Here is a 20,665-nt window from a genome sequence, read left to right as displayed (position 1 = left end):
AATCGGTTAGTAAAATATTTACCAAGGCCAAACTATTCGGTATTCGATTTGGAATAAACAATTCGATAAGGAAAAATTTTTGGTATTCGGTCACCTGTTCGATATCCAAAAAGTGGTATTCGCGCACTCCTACTAATGAAACATATATTCAGGATAATAAATAAGTTCATGCTATTTTGTATCTTCTATATTTCTTATGAATTACTAATAAAGCATTTAATCATTTCTAGCCTTCCGCCTTTGATAGTGGCTGATTCGAAAATTCTCAATTACCTTGTATTTAGTGCACGATTCGTGAAGCTTCTGTAACTTTGAAAATGTACCTATTTCATTAGTTAGTAATAATCCACAGGAACAAAAACTCGTTGCTAGAAAAACTGCCATAGAAATGAACACGTATTAGACGAGCATTCGTAACATTGCCATCGAATCTAGTACCTAATATTATGTTTGTGAAGATGAACCATCGAAAGACGCACCGTTCTATCCTATGTAATTGGTAGACACCATCGAAATTAAACATCATTTTAGCCTCTAAAATCACTCAGAGCGACGATGCTTCTACGTCGTCTTCATTTAGAAATATAATTGCATAATAAAATTATTTCAATCGACTTCCTCAATCCCGCGAAAACGGATAAGGAAGTTCTAAATGTTTGTTTGAAAGCGAAGTACGTCTACATTACTCTCTTCCACCGAAACACTTCTGCTGAAATATGGGTTATATGCTTTTCAAAATATCGGTCACCATGTATAATGACAAAAGCGCTAGATAGGCTAAATACTAACTCCCAGCATGTGTAATTTGACGTTTCTACAATTTTTTAACGTAAGAAGAAAAAAATGCTGTACAATACACAACCTAGACCCATAAAACTTATCAGTCTTAATAAAATTTTGTAACTGAAATCCTCATGAGAAGTAGCAAGTGTTATTTTTTTATTATATTTAAGAGATAAAATACTAGACTTTATTTTAAGCGTGTGAAGCAGATAAGCTTGACTATGGATATTTAAAGGCGAGTTCATCAAATGGGTTTAATCATTCTATAATTCTCAAGGGAACGGGTAAGTCTAAACACACGTTTAATGTATGTCCGAGTTGCGGTACCAATAGGTGCAGTATAGAAATAAGATTTTCCCCACTCCACTCTTTTTATGGAAACTATGTTGACTATTAATATAAATTTTTATATTACAATTTTCAATATTTTGCAAAATATTTTGTACATCGATTTTTAAGATTTTGCAAAATATTTTTCAAATTCAATTTTTGAGATTTTTGTAAAAATATTTTTACTATACTATTTTTGAGATTTTTGTAAAAATATTTTTACTATACTATTTTTGAGATATTTGTAAAAATATTTTTATAGTACAATTTCTGAGATTTTTGTTAAAATATATTTTTCTAAATACATTAAACCGTATGCTACACTTTAGGTCAAATTAAACATCCAGGTTTCTGATGCTACTCTCACATGCGCCAAAAACGCGATGTACAAATTTGAGATAGTTCTTAAGTTAATACTTAATAGAATCAAGAAGTTATATCTAGTATCTCTGAGATACTGATATAACTTCTTGATAGATTTCACTGTTATCGAATCTTTGGAATGTTTGCTATTAAAATGTAGACCGATTAGAATGTCTCGGTATGCTAATTCAGTGGAACTTTTCCAGTTTGCCAGCAATAACTTTCATTTCTGCACTATTGAGGTCGACTTACGATACTGTCTTAGCTAATCATGGTTTTTTATTTTTATTTTATACAGCAGTGACATCAATTAGAAATGGGATTCAAACTTGTGAACTTGTTTGTTGCTTGCGCATTATTCACCCTTCTGCTGACTGGAGCTGAAAGTGCCAAAAGTGGAGAAGGTATAGACACTGATAAAACAGACTTATTTTATGCTGTCTCTTACACTATATCGATTATAATAACATTCTTGCGTGGGGTTAAACGTGTCAGATAGTATATTATTTCTAATTGCGAAGAATTAAATACACCGGCTAGAGGGTGGAGAGAAGTCGATGGCTGATTTATAATATAAGAGCATGCAAGGATAGATTTAGATTTAAATTAATATTAAATCTATCCCTGATTAGAGTAGATCAAGGGAGTGTAAAGGGAAATAAAGTGATTCTTATAGATTTTTCCAAAAAATTTAAAACATATGTATAATCAAACATCCAGAAAATGCCTATACGAATAATTTTAATTTTCAAATTAAGTTGGATTTTCCTTACATAATTATGTCTTATTAGTAGTAGAATAATCAATAAAAAATCACCATTTTTCATTCACTACTTTTATTGTAATGAGCATAGTATACTTATTTAACTCTGACTGGTAAATACAGTTTTGATATGCTGCGACATTTTGTTAGCAGATATAGACTTAGCTGAAATTAATTCGAAAAAAGTCTTGGACAGATACTTTAATAAATCAGTTTTTAAATGAGATATAAATGAACTGCATTAGCAAGTTTAAACTTCACTTTTTGATCATTCTTAGTTTATAAGCCTTTTTATTTTCCTCGAAGCTGGTTCCAGGGACCAAAAATCTCTATAAATCAAATATGAAAACGTGTTTTTTCTCAATTATTGCCAATTCTAACGTATAACTTTACTTTGTTACAGAATGCGCTGTTGATAGTGATTGCGAATGCTTTGTCGCAAATCTAGAAGGAGGCTTTTCCAATGTGCAAGGATTGTGCCACGACGAGTATTATTCCAAACGTTGCATTTGTCAGTAGATAGTAAATACCGGTTTTGGCCCACTGGCGTCAGTCAGTGCCAGCATCGTGCCAGATGGCACCAATAAATATGGCGTCAATGGGCGCTCACAGAATTTTTCCTCCTATGGCGCCAGTGAATCAAACATTTTTCCCCCAATATTGTTGTGACGTCAGTGAAACGTTCATGATGTGTTGGCGTCAGTGAATCAATCATGGCGTCAATGTTAGACTTAAGCGCCAACAGTGGTAAATAACCTTTGTCACACGCGTCATGTTCGCTATAAGAACGTGATTGGTCTAAAAGGACCGCCATATTCAAATTTAATACTATTTAACTAAATATATCAGCATATTCCTAATTTTAGGAGTTATTTCAACTTAATATTCGAATTTAATACTTCTAAATATAAACTTTAGAAATTATTTCAACTTAAACTCTTTATTGATAGGCCTATTTCAAGGATAAGAAATGTAAATAACAAGGTCGATGAACGTGAATAGAGAAACTCGGACGGTAAATAAACGGCCTATGTCAATAATTAGAAATCATGATAAGCGCTTGTAGAAAGCGGTTAGTGTCGACATGGGATCATAGTTGGGGTTACAATGTTTGCTAGGAAACTAGTAAGTAAACAAACTAGACTGAAACTTGGCATGAATTTCGAAACATGGCGTGGTTTTCGAGGTCGGTGAATAGAGAAACTCGGACGGTAAATAAACGGTCTATGTCAATAATTAGAAATCACGATAAGCGCTTGTAGGAAACTCTGGCACCGAGTGTCGACATGGGGTGATAGTTCGATTGCAATGTTTGTTTATGCCGGGAAACTTGTAAGTAAACAAACTAGATTGAAACTTGGCGTGAATTTCGAAACACGACACGGTTTTCGACTTGACGCCAACGGAAAAACCCATATGATAGTTCGGGCGAAGATTAAATGGACGACGTCAAGAGCACAAAAGCCCGACACGTGTCCAAACTCAGTCATTTCTGTTCCAGACTTCAGACGAGATACAACTTGCTCCTTAGTTGCTTTATAGTATTTTTCAATACTTGGTAACATTTGCTGCTGTAAGTTATTTTGCAGAGGGTAAGAAAAAATTTACGGGCTAGCACCGAAATTACTTGTGATTTTTACAAGTACTTGCGATTTTTTTTTACAAGTACTTGCGATTTTTTTTTACAAGTACTTGCGTATTTTTACAAGTACTTGCGATTTTTCTGAGATTAAGATTGTCTTTATCATTCTTTGAGAATGTTTAAGTGTAATATTTGTGAGTGTTCCTACCAAGGGAACAGGGAACTTTTGAGACATAAAAGGGAGAAACACGAGGGTGTTAAATACCCATGCTCGCAATGTACCGCCGTTTATACCAGACTTGCGAATTTAAAGTTACACGCGGCTGCCCGACACTCTAACTTTAAGGTTCCACACCCCCTCATGAACAATTCGGGTCCATCAACTTCTACCTTTGTCCCATTCTTGGGTCCATCAACCTCTACCTTTGTTCCTCCTGTTATCCCATTCTCGGGTCCCTCAACCTCTACCTTTATCCCTCCTGGGACGCAGAGACCGAAACGGTCCACGTCCGACCCATCCACTCCTGAGACGAAGCGGCCGAAACGGTCCACGTCCAACCCTACTCCTTCCTCTGTTTTCGGCCCCCTTTCCGGCGTCACTCGTAGGGTGTCGTCGGACCTTTCTCCTGAAAATCTAGATGAACTGTCCGACGATGGGAATCGTGCCTTGAGCGAGTTCATGGACCGAGAAGAGGGTGTCATCAATGGATCTCTACTGGGAACTCCTCCACCCACCGTTTGCGAAAATCTTGATGAGCTGTCCGACGATGGAAATCGTGCCCTGAACGAGTTCATGGACCAGGAGGATGACTTCCCAGCCCTTTCCAGCCAGGAGAACCGCGACATCCATCGCTTTATGGATCAGCAGGAGGGTGGTGGTGGCCAAGAGCAGGAGGAGGAACCCATCGTTGCGTCACCGGAAGTTCCTCTTCACGACGAGCTAGAGGAACTGGAAGTACTCGGTAGGGCTATTTTTTGTGCACGTTTCACACCCGTAGCGACTGAGACAGACGTAGAGCTGTACGTGGGTAGACATAGGGTAGCGATTGAAAATTACTTGCGTAATAAACTGGCTAGAGATAGAGGGATTAAGTGGTATTTAACTGTCAGGGCTCGCTACACCCGTCAGTTAGCCGACACTGACGAGGAAGTAGAAAATTTAATTTATCATAGAACCCAAAACCTTGCTATTTTGAACCCCGACGTTATCCCCGGACAGATAGACTTTAGTATTAGGACTCTGAAACGTTTAATGGAGGAGTTCGAGGCGAGTGGTAGCGGGTGGGTTCTAGATAAAATTCTCTTCCTGCAAATTAATATCATAGCGTACCTCCCGCTTCACGGGGGTACGTACTTTGAAACCCCTAAAAATCTCCTAGTTAAAAAAGCCCTATTAAATGTGCAAAATACGGACAATAAGTGTTTCTTATGGTCAATTTTGGCACATTTACACCCTAAAAATAACAACCCACAACGTGTAACAAAGTACTTAGAGTATAGTAATGAATTGGACATGGCCGGTATTACGTTCCCCGTGGAAGTAAATACCGGTAAATTGGAGAATTTCGAACGGGTGAATAACCTTTCGATTAATGTATTCGGATACGAGAAAGAGGTCTTCCCCCTTTACGTGAGTTCCCACAGAGTTGAGGAACCACGTCAAGTAGATATATTACTATTAACCGAGGGTGAGAAGAAGCATTTCTGCTTAATCCGAAGCATGAGTCGACTTTTAGCAAAGTCATTCACCGCATACGATCACAAGGACTATTATTGCCGCTATTGCCTGCATCGTTTCTCCGGTGTAAACTCGGAGGAAAACTACAGGGAACACATCAAGGAGTGTAGTATACACGGACCCCAGAAGATCGAGATGCCGGTAAAGGAGCCTATTCTGGAATTCAAAAACGTCGCATGGCAGCAGAAGGTAAACTAAAACTTTTGTTATTTATCAGGGTATTTTGAATAGCGCGCCAAAAATAGTTTACTGAGACTAACGCCAGACGGCGCCCATAGCAAGATAAATAAAGCAGACGATAAGATGCATGGGAGAGAGAGAGAATGTTTTGTTTACATTTTATCTAATATAGTTTTATTTCTATTTCTCACAGGTTAAATACGTTATCTATGCCGATTTCGAGTCTATTCTCCGTAAAGTTCACCGATGCGATCCCGATGTCGACCTCTCCTCAACCACGAAAACTTCGCAGCATATCTCCTGTGGGTTTAGTTATGTCATTGTTAGTCACGACGGTACAGTCTCAAAACCAGTTACTTATCGAGGGATAGATGCCACGGAAAAGTTTTTAGAAAACCTTTTGCGTGAAGACGCGATTATTCAGCGTAAGATTAAAGATAACGCCCCCATGATTTTATCAAACTTAGAAAAGGCGCAATTCGCCTCGGCCCAATCCTGTTACTTATGTAACAGGCCTTTCACTGTAACTGACTGTAAAGTTCGTGACCACGACCACACTAACGGAACCTACAGGGGAGCTGCCCATAATTCGTGCAACTTGAAACTGAGGACCCGGAATTTCGTTCCGGTCTTCATGCATAACTTATCCCGTTACGATGCACATCTTATCATGGACAAAATTGGATTGGTCAAAGATCACAAGATTACGTGTATCCCCACGAATTCCGAAACGTACATTTCGTTTTCTCTGGGTAATTTACGATTCTTAGACTCAATTAGGTTCATGCCGGCATCGCTAGAGACACTCGTATCGAATTTGGCTCGGGGAGGAGCCGATAAGTTCAAGTGTTTAAACTCTGCCTTCAGCGCTGACGAAGTTCCGCATCTGCTGAGGAAGCAGGTTTACCCCTATGACTACTTCGACTGCGAGACTAAATTCGACGAGACCGAGTTGCCACCCAAAGATGCCTTCTTCAATTCCTTAACTGACGAAGAGGTTAGTGAGGAAGATTATTCTCAAGCTCAAAAGGTTTGGGAAAAATTCCAACTCACTAACCTCGGTGAGTACCATGATTTATACGTTAAGACCGACGTTCTGCTCCTAGCGGATGTTTTTGAAAGTTTCAGGGCTATGTGTCTAGAATATTACAAGTTAGATTGCGCGCATGCATATACAGGTCCTGGTTTCGCTTGGCAAAGCGCACTTCACATGACCCAAGTGAAATTGGAACTACTCCAGGATCCAGATATGCATCTCTTTATTGAGAAGGGTATAAGAGGGTGTGTTTCTCTAATTACGCATAGACTAGCCATAGCCAATAATAAGGATCTCCCCGAAACATTCAACCCGGCAGAACGTAGCTCTTACATTACCTACCTAGACTGTAATAACCTTTACGGCACCGTAATGTGTCATCACCTGCCGATGAGAGGATTTCGATGGATTCAACCATGTCAAGATTTCACCCGTGAAATTATCTTGAATCACCCAGACGATGATCCCCAGGGTTTTATCCTGGAGGTGGATCTTGAGTACCCGGAAAGTTTGCACGAAGAACATAACTGTCTACCCTTAGCACCCGAACGTAGAGTTATTAACGCGGATGAGCTTTCACCGTATTCGATTGAACAGTTGAACAAACTGAAAATTAACGTACATGATAGTCTTCCAAAGTTAGTTCCCTCGCTCTACAATAGGGAGAAATATGTTCTCCACTACCGGAATCTCAAGTTTTACATCGCTAAGGGGATGAAATTGGGGAAAATCCATCGAATACTCACATTCGAGCAGGGTGCGTGGTTAAAACCATTTATCGAGTTCAACACGGAGAAGAGGAAGCAGGCAGTGAACGACTTTGAGAAGGATTTTTTCAAGTTGGCCAACAATAGGTACGCATCTACGCTACGCTAAGTTATTATTTCACACGTAAATTAATCAAATTTTTTTTTATCTATTAACAGTGTTTTCGGGAAGACGATGGAAAACCTCCGCAACAGGATCAACTTTGATCTTGTCCAGACCCGGGAGATGGCAATCAAGAAGGCCAGTTCGCCGACATTCCAGAGGTTCACCATCTTCAGGAACGAGCTGGTCGGGATCCATCGTCTGAAGAAATCCCTCAAGTTGGACCGACCCATTTACACCGGTTTCGCCATCTTGGACCTCTCAAAGTTGGTCATGTACGACTTCCATTACAACACTATGAAGGCAAAATATGGCGACGACCTCAAACTTCTTTTTACCGACACAGGTATGATTTTTTAAAAACGTTTACTAGATTTAAATCATTTTTTCTACTTTCAATTTTAACTAATTAAATGTTTTTACGTATAATTGCAGACAGCCTGACCTATCAGATTTTCACCGACGATTTGCCCCGGGACTTTGCCCAGATGAAGGAGATGTTCGACTTTTCCGCTTACCCCAAGGAACATCCTCTCTTCAGCGAAGAGAACAAGAAGGCCCTCGGAAAGTTCAAGGACGAACTCAACAGCGTCCAGATTCAGGAGTTCTGCGGCTTGCGGCCGAAAATGTACAGCATCCTGTCGGCAAAAGGTGAAAAGAAGACGGCGAAGGGAATCTGTCGTCGCGTAGTCAAAAAGAAGATACGTCACGCTCAATACAAGGAATGCCTGCTTCAACGTAAACTCACCACTGAGGAGATGAAGAGGATAGTCAGTGTTAAACACGAACTATTTTCCATCACTCAGAAGAAACTCGCTCTTAACCCCTGCGATGATAAGAGATTCATCATCGATGGGGTGTCTACATACGCTCATGGTCATTTTAAAATTAAGGAATAATTCCAAATGTATAACTTTCTGTAACCCTATCCCCTCCCATTCCCTCCTGGGGGCGAAGTGGCCGTACCGGTCCACGCCCTCCTCCCATACCCTTTTGGTGCGAAGTGGCCGAATCGGTCCACGCCCAATTTCCCCTCCCATACCCTTTTGGTGCGAAGTGGCCGAATCGGTCCACGCCCAACCCTTTTCCTTTAAAATTTCATAGTTCTATGTATAGTTTATAAGTTTAATTTAATGTATATATATTTTCAATGTTTAATTGTATAGTTTTAAGTTGTTTTTTTCTCGAATGAGTTTTACTCCGTGACACTACGGTTTCTCATTCAAAATAAAAAAAAATTTAAATACAAATTTTCTCCCTCTTATTTCATACAACTTAGGCAAACATTTTTTCAGGTTAAGGGGATGAAGCCCCCAACGCGTGGGACCGACCGCGTGCGCGTGTTTAAATTTCCCGCGTGTAGGAATAAGTTCGCGCGCGATTTAAAGAAAAAAACACATAAATTCAATCAAAAAAACTTTATTAAAAATCTCTTATACATAAATTCCGATATCATTTTATCGTTCAAATTCTTATCTTTTACAAATTTTAAGCAAATATTATACATTTTAATACCTCTGCATCTATACAGAGAAAAATATACGCAAAATCCGCCACATGTCCGACTGGAATTTCCTTGAAGTTCTTTAGAATTAAAAGTTACGGTAACGCTGTTTCTTTCTACAAAATCGTTGAATTGAAACATGTCCGGCGGGTTTCCGAAACTATCGAAGAACTCGGTATTTTTGTTACTAGAAAAGTAAATAACAGTCCAATGCTGACCTTCAGTTTCTGAAGAGCCAGTATTTACAATATACAGTGAAGGGAAAAACTTTACTTTCTCGGGTAGCAGGTCAGCTGCAAAAACACCTCGAAACAGATCTTTGGTGAATTTATCCCTTTGCATAATTTTAGTTAATTGTGTAGTGTTCATAATCTTTTAGTTGTAATCGTATATGACAGTTCTGTTCTTATCAATCTCAACCAAATTCTGAAACTCAGAGTAATATAAAACTGTGATAGTCTTGGGCAAGCCCTTGGCGAATTTTAATTCCAATCGCAAGTTACCATTCCTTATCAATTGAAATTGAGAAGTTGAACTACTGAGGTCGGGACTTAAATCAAAAGCAAATATGCAATTCCCATTGGGGAATTCCTCCCGTGAAATGTAGTTCCCCTCGTCCAATAACCATTGAGAGGTTTGAGTAAAAAGATTAGTATAAGATCTCATATATTGACCACCAGAAAAGTTTGGGGTAAGAGGTTTATGTGGAACGCTAGCTCCGTCAAGGTACAAGGCGATATGATTTAAATCATAAGGTTGAAAATTGAAGGGTGACTTTCCGTAATCACCCAAATATGCATTTTGATCTACAAGAGCGAAAAGAACTTTTTTGGGTAGTTGACCCATGAATAAATTATCTCTAACACATATTTTTGTACCACTGTTAATTGAGAATGAGTTACATTCCGTGCGAATAATCGGGTATTTCATGGTTGCCAGTTCCAAACATTTAGCGTGGGCGATTAACACTTCCGATGGTAATTTTACTTTACGAACGTACAGGGATGCTAACTCGTAAACCACTTTCCATTTAACTGCACCGTCTGCATGCACGCAAAATTCGTTTGGACTTTTAACAAACTTGAATTTGAGATCCGTTAAATTTGGGAAGTATCGAGGTTGTTGACAAAGATCCAAGTGTACAGTTCCTACCATATCTATTGTTCCTTTTCTAGCAAAGGCCGCTCGTGTTTTAAACCCTTCGTTATCGTCCAAAACGTCAAATTTTCCGGCCGTGTCTTTGTAAAACATTGAACTAGTAAGAAAACTAGTTTTGGCGGGTCCTCCGAATGTCACCGCCGTTTGGAACATGGCCTTGTAAGGGTAGTTTTGCGGCGATGGTGTGACCGATCTCTCTTGAGCTGAAAGGTGTACTTCGCTGAAAAGACTATGCAGGAAATTATTTACCGGTCCAACTTTATCAGCAGCTGCTGGGATTGTTTTTCCATCGGCCGGGTTGACAATCCTGACTTGGAGATGTAGTAAAGTCTTGGACAAGTCCAAATACGCGTCGGAACTGCCAGCCACGGTAAACGTGATTGTCGAATTTTCGTTAATGTTAGAGATGGGGCTGTATTCGACCCATTCTCCACTCAGAATACTGGTATTGGTAAGGGGTATGTCGAAAAGTTCAACTTCGGAGCCGACCGACCCATGCGAACCTGGATGGACATGTGTCATTATATTTTTCAGGTAAAAATATCTGGATGATTAAAGGACGTTGCTTTCCTCTTTCTTGCCGAGGCTGAACTGACGTGTGATCTAGACCTGCGTTTCCTTTTATTACCATTCCCCGTCATTTTTCGGATTTCTTCCGCCGCACTAAGGGCGACGTCTTTAGCCGCGGCTTTTCCATGAGATTTTACGGATGCTTTCACGTTTACACCGTTTGCCACGTCGGCCACGACCTTTGCACCTGTGTTCAAAAATTTTTTCCCGAGGTAACTGGCACCCCGTTTGAGTAGAGGTATTGCCCGGCGATAGGCCGATGAAATGAAGTTTCCCAATCCGTACCCGTGTAGCACCGGAAGTCCCCTGTATACCGCTAAAGAATTACCAATTTGGGAATGAAAGTGTTTATAATAATCAAATTTTCCGCCATGTCCGATCTGGTTTAGAAAGTGTTGATCGTAGTCCGATTGGTTAAAGGACATATTCGATTTGACGACGTTCTTCATCTAAAACTTCAAGTGTAAATGACACGAGGACCTGTTTTACCTTCTAATTTATAATGGTGACCACATTCTACGGGGTCTAAAGTGTAGAGTAACGTGAACTCTTCCTCTCACGAAATCTATGGGGGTACCAAGCTCACTCATTATGTTAATTTCAATTGACTGGAAAGTATTGCAGGCGAGGGGGAGGTAGTGCGGTCTAGGGAAATCTTTGTCTACCGTTTCCCCGTCATTACCCTGCACGCTAACGATTCTTAGTAGAGGTATGTGCACATCTCCCACGGGTCTAGACTCGACCACGTCGCTATAAACAAAGAGTGAATGAAGTCCCGCGTCGAGGTCAAAGGGGTACGTGGCTATGGTAGACTGGGAAAAAGTCGTTGATTCCGTGGAATCTTTCGAAAATCCGAGAATAACAGCTAACTCCCCCGGTATAGTTAACAAATAATCCTCTTTGAGAGAAAGTTGTACTCTTCGTATGCGCTTTATGTAACTAAAGGAATACTTGAGCTGGGCGGGAATTGAAGGTTCACGCGTAATAACGCCCGCCACGTCATCCTCGACGTAGTTAAGTTGCTCGATAAGGTCCTGGATATTACCATAATATCCGGCGGGTAACTCTATGATTGTAGAATATACTACTCTACCATTACTCACGAGTATAAGCGAGCATGTCCTACTCAAATTATCCCAAGTGTGCGGGTAGCTAATTTCCGCTAAGCCTACTTCGTAAAATCCCTGTAATTTTACGGGTTCGGGGAGGTACGTCCGGAATTTACTTCTCGTATTGTCGGGGAAATACCTCATCGACGAGTCGGAAGGTAAAGTGATGTAAAAGCTCATACTATATCTATTTCCTGAACCCAACTGTCAAAAGACGGAGAGTATCCTTTCCAACGTACTAGCTTCTCTAGCGTCCCGTCGGGTCTGCGACGTTTCCTCAATATCTTTTCTATTTTAAACACGCTAGAATTTAGGTCTTTACCCACTTTCTGTAATTGTTCCTTGTAAAAAATACCAGTAATCGGTTCCGAATTCAAATCCTGGATCCTATACACCGGTGGACTACGAGGTAATCTCTCCACCACTTTGAAAAGTTCTTCCGACCACGTGGGCAAGTAACCCTTCTCGAAAATATTCTTATGTTTGCTTATCCGGACTACGTCACCAATATCGTAAGGATACTTTAATGGTGGGGAGAAGTCTACATCGCCGTAAAGGTTTTCCCATACCCGTCTCGATGTTTCGGGTGTGACTTCAACGGGTTTACACTTTATGGATCGGTGATAATTGTTATTATAAGCTTGAACCATGTCTTTAAGAGCGTCAATGTACTTATAGGTATTGTTTTCCGTGAAATACCGATACATGCGACTTTTTAGAGTTCTGTTGAACCTTTCAACTATCGTAGCCTTCTGTTCGGAATCCGGGGCAAAGAACTCAATCCCCCTTCTTTTCAACTCTCTCTGAACATCCCTGCATATGAACTCATTACCGTGGTCACTTTGCACTCGCTTCGGTGAGCGACCGGACTCGAGAATAGCCTTAAAAGCCCTAAGGATGGTTGGTCCTTTCTTGTCCTTGGTAGCCACCACAAAGGCGTATTTACTGAAAACGTCAATGCAGCACAGGAGGTATCTGAACCCCTTATTGTGACGAGTTAGGTTCTTCAAATCAGCTAAATCAATCTGCCACTGCTCATCGATCCCATAAACTATTGTCCTATTTCTCTTAAAGTTTTTTCTAGCATTCCTGTGTAATGTATACGTATCTTGTGTTTTTAAAAATGTCTCCACGTCTTTTACCGTAACCTTTAACCCAGCCTCTTTAGCCGCTCGGTATAGCCCGAGAACACTTCCATATGAACCCGGGTCAGAAACATTAGAATAAATCTCTTTTAGTCTATCCATTAAGGGTGCAGTTGGTTACACTATGATAATGCCTGAAGAGAAAATCGCTAACCTCTATAATTAGGAATATGGCAATTACTAAAACCACAGTTAAAATTTTAGGAGATTTAAAAAATGTGTCTACTAGGTTGGCTAACACCACAAAAGTACCCACCTGATTATCGCAACCTTCCATATCGGAATACTTAAAATGAATGAAACGTGGAATGTAAATGAATCGTATTTTATTTAAAACAAGTGCTACAAGTTTATCCAATTTCCGAAACCCTCACCAGTCTGAGCGGGCAAATAATAATCCTCCTTCACTTCTTCTTTCTCCACTTTTTCTTTCTTCGCTTCACTTTTTTCAGGCGGGGGTGGGTCTGTTTTTCTAATTTTAATTAATGTTCTTGGTACATTAACCGTATACAAAAGTTGGTAAAACTGTGGGGCACCAATGACGGACGACTGTTTTTTAGAACTCTTCGCGGTATAAGCTAATAAATCAATTATATTTGAACCGATGATTTTACGGTTCTCATATATTAACTCTCCGGCGTGTGTCCATCTTATTTTTGATATACGGTCAATCCATTTGTACAAGTTCAAACAATCAGCTGCGCTATAGGAAGGAACCGAAGAGACGATTTCAGGACCCCAATTCCGGATTTTTGCTGGTTTTACTTTCGCCCTTTTCACCGTTTTACTAATTTCCCTCGAAAGTACGTGGTTATATCTTAATAGTTTATCAGTATCGTTTAATTTAGTATCGTTTATGATGGATTTCAACTTATCCTCCTTATCCAACTCCATTGAAGTGTCGACTTTTAAACCGCTATTTGAATTTAACCTATTATACGTTTCTTCGGAAATTAATAACATTTTTCGCGCCATTTTTACTTTATAGCTCGACTTATAGCCGCACCTGCTACTGAACTAATGATAGATAGTAACGGTCCGAGAAGTAAAGGGATGAAACCTCCGTTTTGAATTAATAGTTTCCTTTTCTTTGAAGGGAGTATGTTGGACGTAGCCTTTCTTATAACGTGTCGATGTTTCTTCAACCGCACCTTCTCCTCCACTGAAAGAGGGACATTGCCCCGTAGGATATTTATACAACACTCGACAATAGATTTAATCGCTTCTTTATTGGCAAATTTAATTGCGGCATTTCTTTGACATGAGTTACAATTTGCAATATATTTTAAAAAAATTAAATTATCGTCGACTCGTTTTGACGGAGCCATTCCGCTAGTTTGGACGCCTTCACCAAGGTACAGTTGTTGCTGTCCCTATGAAAAGTGCAAGCTCTGGGGGTATCGCACTCGATACTTGATAATCTCGGGCAACCGTAGTCTTCGGCGTTGATAACTTCACACCTCAAGAACTTTGATAGGGTTTCAGCCTTCTCCGCTCCTTTCGTCACGTATGACGATGCTCTAGCTCGAATATAGTCGGCGGCCTCCTGTGTCGTCTCGTATGGGTAGTCTCCCTCCTCGAATGCTAGATCGCAAGTGTTCCTTGAGAGCCACCTGCATTGCCTTTTATCCTTGACGGATAACTCTGAGAACCTGCATGGGGATTGGAAGATCCAGACTTCGTGGACGTCGGTCTCCTTCACGTACATCGTCAGCTCCTTGATTATCCATTGCCCCTTAATCCGGAAAAAATTCGCTTCAAGGATGGCCGTCATTTCGGTATGAACAGTGCTGCTTGTTGACCTGGAAGTATACCTGTTCTTAGACGGTGGTTATCTAGGGTGTTAGCCTTAAGGTCTACAAATAGATATCCGTAAGGTTCCAAAGTCGCCTGTCTAAAGGAGTCTACCACGTATTTACTATTTCCCGGCGAAATTTGTTTCGCAAGATGGATAATGGCGGACTGATCACGTGGTGTTTTAAATATAACCAAGTAATGGGCATTTAAGTTTAAGGTACGAATTTCCTTCCCAGGATAATAAAGATTCTGCATTAAAATTAAAACTGAGGTATTCCTATGGTGTGAGCCCCTAATGAAAAGATTCGTCACGTCCTTATTATTCGCTATTTCACATAGTAAGTCGTCTAATATAACGAAGTTCCTCACACTAGCATCTAGAGTGTTAACATCTAATAAACCCTCGTGAAATTCTACACTCGGAGTATGGGATAGTATAGCACCGTATAGTTTCGACTGATACTCCGTGTAACACCAAATTATTCTTTCGGGGGTGGGCGAAATACATATATCCTTATGCTTAATTAATTCTCCTACGAAAACACTTTTCCCACAGCCGGTGACTCCAGCCACTAGTCCGGTAAAGGGGTGTTGCATACTTAAATCCATATCGATAAATGCGGGATGAATTAACTATCGTAAACTTATATTTAAAGAAATTTATACTTACATTTTTCGGATCTGGATCGGTACTTCAAGGATGGATGTAGAATGCCTTATCTTTAAACCGTCCTCGTCTTTTATACTTTAATGTCACGTGACTTTCTGACCATGTAAACATGGCGCTCTTTTTAGACCAATCACGTTCTTATAGTTAAACCACGTGTATGACAAAGGTTATTTACCACGTTGTCGAATATGACGCTTAAGCCTAACATTGACGCCATGATTGATTCACTGACGCCAACACATCATGAACGTTTCACTGACGTCACAACAATATTGGGGGGAAAAATATTTGATTCACTGGCGCCGTAAGAAGAAAAATTCTGTGGGCGTCCATTGACGCCATATTTACTGGTGCCAGATCATGTGCCATCTGGCACTGACTGACGCCAGTGGGCCAAAACCGGTATTTACTATCTACTTTTGTCCTATAGACTGAGTCGAAATTTAATAGAAGATACTTCAAAAAATATCAATTTTTATAATGATATCTAAATAAACTACATTATAACAATTTTAAATTCGATTACATTATTGAATAATGTTTTTTTAAAAAACCCTTCACCTTTCCTAGATCTTTCGAAAATATAATACACAAGAATAAATACCGAAGCTTTGGAATAAAAAACCAAACGAAATTCTTTCCCGTCAATTAGCTTGTAGCTGGTTATCCACTATCTCACGTTTTTACAGCATATTTTGGTATGAATTTTAGTACTTTGATTTAGACTAGATTTAGTATTTTTAATTCTAATTGGTTTAAGACTAGATAAAGTCCTTTTAATTCTAATTTGTTAACAAACAGTTTTTAGGGTCATATTATAACAATAATGGCAATTCGACTGGTGCCGTGCAAACGTATAACCTGTATGCCAGGCCAGACACATCTTGTTATCAAAACATTTCAAACTTATACATGTATTCTTTACATATTATTAATAATAATAATTATAAGAAAGAGTGTGGGGTTTATTTGCTAATAGTTTCAACCTTTTGTCCATCAATAGCAATAATTTCAGTTAAAGGAAAAGGCTAAGTAACATTACATAATAACGGGGATAGATATAATTTTAGAAGCAGAAATGGAGAACGGTTAGTGTTTACTTCAGTCCGACTGAATAGCCCAGTATAGAGCCCCTCCTTCGAACATGTAACGAAAATTTTAAATTACCTTATTGTCTCACTTCAACTACGTTTTGATGACGTTGCTGACGGCCACGGAGAAAAATATGTAATTCCTTTTACCCCTGTCGCTATGACCCGCCTCTTCTTCCCCCCGTCTCGGGGAAGGGGGTCCGGAACTTTGACGTGCTCCTAGAATACTCTGTTCTCCATTCCTGCTTCTCAAAATAAAATCTATCTCTGATTATACCTTAAAAGAAACGCTTTTTTTCCAAATATAAAAGAAAAAATATGAATAAAATACATGATTTCTTATTACAAAATAACTAGCATTAAATTAGTCTTAAAAACGTGGACTACTGCGCCGCCATGGCTTTAGTGGCGTCTGCTAGCCAGAACAACATTCCTCAAATGGGATTGGTTGAAATCTCACAGGATGAAAGAGCTAAGGGTAAAGTGGTTTGATTTAACAGATGCCACTAAAGCAATGACGGATGGCGCAGTAGTCCTCGCTTTTAAGACAAATTAAATGCTATTTTTTTTTGTAATAAGCGATCGTGTATTTTTGGATGTTTTTCCTTAATATTTAGAAAAAGGCCGTCCTTTTGGTGTCCTCCCATTGGATTGAATCCCATTCGACCGAATTCCCAATCGACCGATTTTATCTGAAATATGATTTAAAATCCAGCCGTTTGTGCGGTTTCTGTCTATTGAGATTTTTTATTAGGAATATTATTATTACTTATAAGGCTATATAAGTTAATTTAGCGATTGGAACTTTCGTCTCACCGTGGCGCAGTGGAAGAGTATCGGACTACCGTGTGATAGTCCTTGGATCGATTCCCCGAAAGAAAAAGTAAACTACGTAATAATAGTTTCATTCAATTGATTATTAATTTCATTTGAACTTAATTGAAGTTACGTTAGACAGTGTGGGAAACTATAATGTAATAAAATAATACTATTGGAATAATGGCCTTTGAGTATTTAAAATATTTTGCCTAAATTTTATTAAAATTACGGTAATATTTTAGAGGGTTAAGGTTAGGTTGGGTTGGGTTAGGTTAGATTAGGTTAGGTTTGGTTTGGTTAGGTTAGGTTTGGTTAGGTTAGGTTAGGTTAGGTTAGGTTAAGTCAGGTTAGGTTAGGTTAGGTTAGGTTAAGTCAGGTTAGGTTAGGTTAGGTTAGGTTGGGTTAGGTAGGTTAGGTTGGGTTAGGTTGGGTTGGGTTAAGTTAGGTTAAGTCAGGTTAGGTTAGGTTAGGATTGGAAGTGGTAGAATAACCGATTTGTCATAATATTTTTTTTCATTGAGGTCCTTGCATAATAAAAACGGGCCTTTTCCAACAAATTTATAAAGATTCTGGAGCAATTAACGCTTTATTTTTTTAGTTTCTTGAACAATAAATATATGCCTTTTCACAAATATTGATTGTTTTACGGGTCATTTCAGGTTGGCTTTGATTCGGCTCGGTTACAATAGAGGCATCCTTTTAAACTTGGGATTTGATCATCACAGTATCATTATTTATATAGGAAAGTGTATTGATAGACGCAAGCTTAAGGACAAGGGTATTTTCTTTAAACCAAAAGAGGTAGTTTTTAATTCGGTTTTAAAATACGGCTTTAAAAATATATCTTTTAATAGCAATGAGAATTTTAAGATAATAAACCCGCACATTTTGGCTATATTCGGTCCAACGGGATTCGGTTCAATGGGACATTCGGTCTTATGGCATTCGGCCCAATGGGCCAGCAGACTTCTTTTAAGGTATAATGTTATGTTCAGAGACCTGCACGGGCCGAGTTTTTCAGACCCGGCCCGGTTTTAGCATTTTAAATAAGCCCGAAACCCTGCCCAAGTCCGAGTACATAGTTGGTTTTTCGGCCCGGTCCGGACCGGCCGGTTACAGGAAATAACCAAGCCCGGCCCGGCCCGGCCCGTTACACGTAGTGCAGTTGTAATTTTTATATTTTTTTACATAAAATCAATGATTTGAATTCATATTTGCTTTAGCGTCGTGTATTTTTCATTTCTTTTTATAATTGTTCGTTACATTTGTCCTTAGAATCTTATACTCATTTAAATTATCTTTCATTTGAACTTTGGATTAAATGATAATCAAGTTCGGCCCGGCCCGAATTTTGAAAAATGAACAAAAGTCCGGCCCGGCCCGTTAATTTCCAAAATTTTAAAAGCCCGACCAGGCCCGGCCCGATACAATTTTCAAAAGTGGAAAGCCCGGCTCGGCCCGACCCGATCGGCCGGACCGGGCTTGAGCCCGGCCCGTGCAGGACTCTGGTCATGTTATCTGACATTTTGTTTTAAGGCCCGCTTTAGAGTTACAATTCGCACTTTAAGTTAAGTACGGCGAAAAAATAGGCTGTCTGCACTAAAAACGGAGAAACCAAACTGATTGGATATATTTGAGTAACGCATGTTCAATAACGTAAGCTAGCAATTTTATAATGGGCTGACAGAAATGAAACAAATAAAAAAGAAGAAATTCTAGGAGAGCGGTTGCTCTCTTAGATAAGACTTGATACTGCCTCTAATGCTAAAGGAGGGTTCTTTGATTGGCCGTAACATTTTTCGTATTGTGTTTGCTGCTTTGAAATTGTGCCAGTGAACTAAAATTTGGGCCCTAATTGTGTGGTTAATATTTCAAAGCGATCCAACTAAGAGTTAATTCTATAAAGAAAAAAGTTGTTAAGGGTGGTTTTAGAATCCATAAAATTAATCAGACATTCGGTGAAAAATACAATATTCTTCCATAGACATAACATGGGAATTTTATAGAAAGTGGGGGTCAACCCCGCAGGGATATAATGAAAACTATTCATTTGATACGTTTGGGAACAATCTTAAATGAAAGAGAACAGTTCATTGTAGCGCCATTTTTAGTTTCATTAAGATCAATTAAGTTGAAGTATAGATTTTTATCATTATAAACACATACTTCTAGTTACGTTGTTTTTGGTATTAGAGTTAGGGCGTTTTACCACTGTTCGAGACACGCATTTTAGCCCTCAATTTTTATATTGGACTTACGGCATTTTTGTCGTGAATCACGCCGTTAGAGGGAGATTGAGCAAGAAAAACATGGCGTTTGAGCTCTCGTTTAAAATAAAAATTTTGGATATGGAATTAAACTGGAGGCTAATTAGGTACGATTTTTATTTTTTTCACAACAAAAAACCTCAATGAAAGAATAAGGGCAACGGCCCATAGGATTTTTAAAACATTAAAAATTTCTTAGAGACGTTTCGGGCCGCGGCTCGTCATTCAGTCTGTTGAACTTAATTTCGTTCATGTTAATATACTACTCTACTCTAGGTTATTTTTTAGAAAAAATTTTTTATAGGGGAAGTATAACATTTGGTCGCTTGAGAGAATACCATAAAAAAAAACGCGGCACCCTTATGGTATTCCCTCTTGCAACCGAATGTTATACTTCCCCTATAAAAATTTTTTTCTAAAAAATAACCTAGAGTAGAGTAGTATATTAACATGAACGAAATTAAGTTCAACAGACTGAATGACGAGCCGCGGCCCGAAACGTCTCTAAGAAATTTTTAATGTTTTAATAAAATCACGTTGGATATCTCCGTAAACGAAAGTTTTTAATTCTTTTATATAATTTTTAATATTTAAAAAAATCTGACCTAAATTCAGCCGCATTTATATTAAACACTTTAAATCCGTCTAATGGAAAGGTCGAAATGTAACGTTTAGCTTTTAATCGTTCGGATATTTTATCAAAAAATTAACGTTACAAAATGTCTTGTGTAAACGCGGGTAAAGTCAGTTTATAAACAATAATTTCATTAGGTTCTATCATAAACGGGTTTGAATTAATGGTACGGCTTAAGAGAGAGAGATGAACGGATCCCAGATATTTCACGTGTTTCATACATCATACCTGTGAAAACGTCGAAACTGAAAGCTAA

At 39.0% G+C, this 20,665-nt stretch overlaps 2 protein-coding genes and 1 long non-coding RNA gene across 3 annotated transcripts; 2 read left to right on the top strand and 1 right to left on the bottom strand.

Annotated features, from left to right (window-relative positions):
* Positions 1-1,053: 1,053 nt before the first annotated feature.
* LOC149584164 (uncharacterized) lies at positions 1,054-2,758 on the top strand. The gene is made up of 3 exons (XR_016380389.1): positions 1,054-1,067; positions 1,775-1,880; positions 2,643-2,758. It is a non-coding gene; the product is annotated as an uncharacterized LOC149584164 (long non-coding RNA).
* A 194-nt stretch (positions 2,759-2,952) lies between these two features.
* LOC149584163 (uncharacterized) lies at positions 2,953-8,855 on the top strand. The gene is made up of 5 exons (XM_089863756.1): positions 2,953-2,986; positions 4,034-5,748; positions 5,912-7,629; positions 7,702-7,991; positions 8,081-8,855. Exons 1-5 carry the CDS (start codon positions 2,953-2,955, stop codon positions 8,542-8,544), a joined length of 4,221 nt encoding a protein of 1,406 aa, XP_089719882.1. The 3' UTR covers positions 8,545-8,855.
* A 5,527-nt stretch (positions 8,856-14,382) lies between these two features.
* LOC149584162 (uncharacterized) lies at positions 14,383-15,810 on the bottom strand. Its single transcript, XM_089863621.1, has 2 exons — positions 15,599-15,810; positions 14,383-14,933 (listed from the first exon to the last, which is right to left on the bottom strand). Coding segments are annotated over exons 1-2 (510 nt in total). The 5' UTR covers positions 15,601-15,810; the 3' UTR covers positions 14,383-14,425.
* Between the last annotated feature and the right edge of the window lie 4,855 nt (positions 15,811-20,665).

Source organism: Phalangium opilio, unplaced genomic scaffold (assembly GCF_054372755.1).
Source record: "Phalangium opilio isolate 3A_F unplaced genomic scaffold, DU_Popi_V2 ptg001170l_1, whole genome shotgun sequence".
Taxonomy (NCBI): domain Eukaryota; kingdom Metazoa; phylum Arthropoda; class Arachnida; order Opiliones; family Phalangiidae; genus Phalangium; species Phalangium opilio.
The sequence above is the reverse complement of the archived record's forward strand: the minus strand, read 5'-3'. Positions and strand labels throughout refer to the sequence as shown.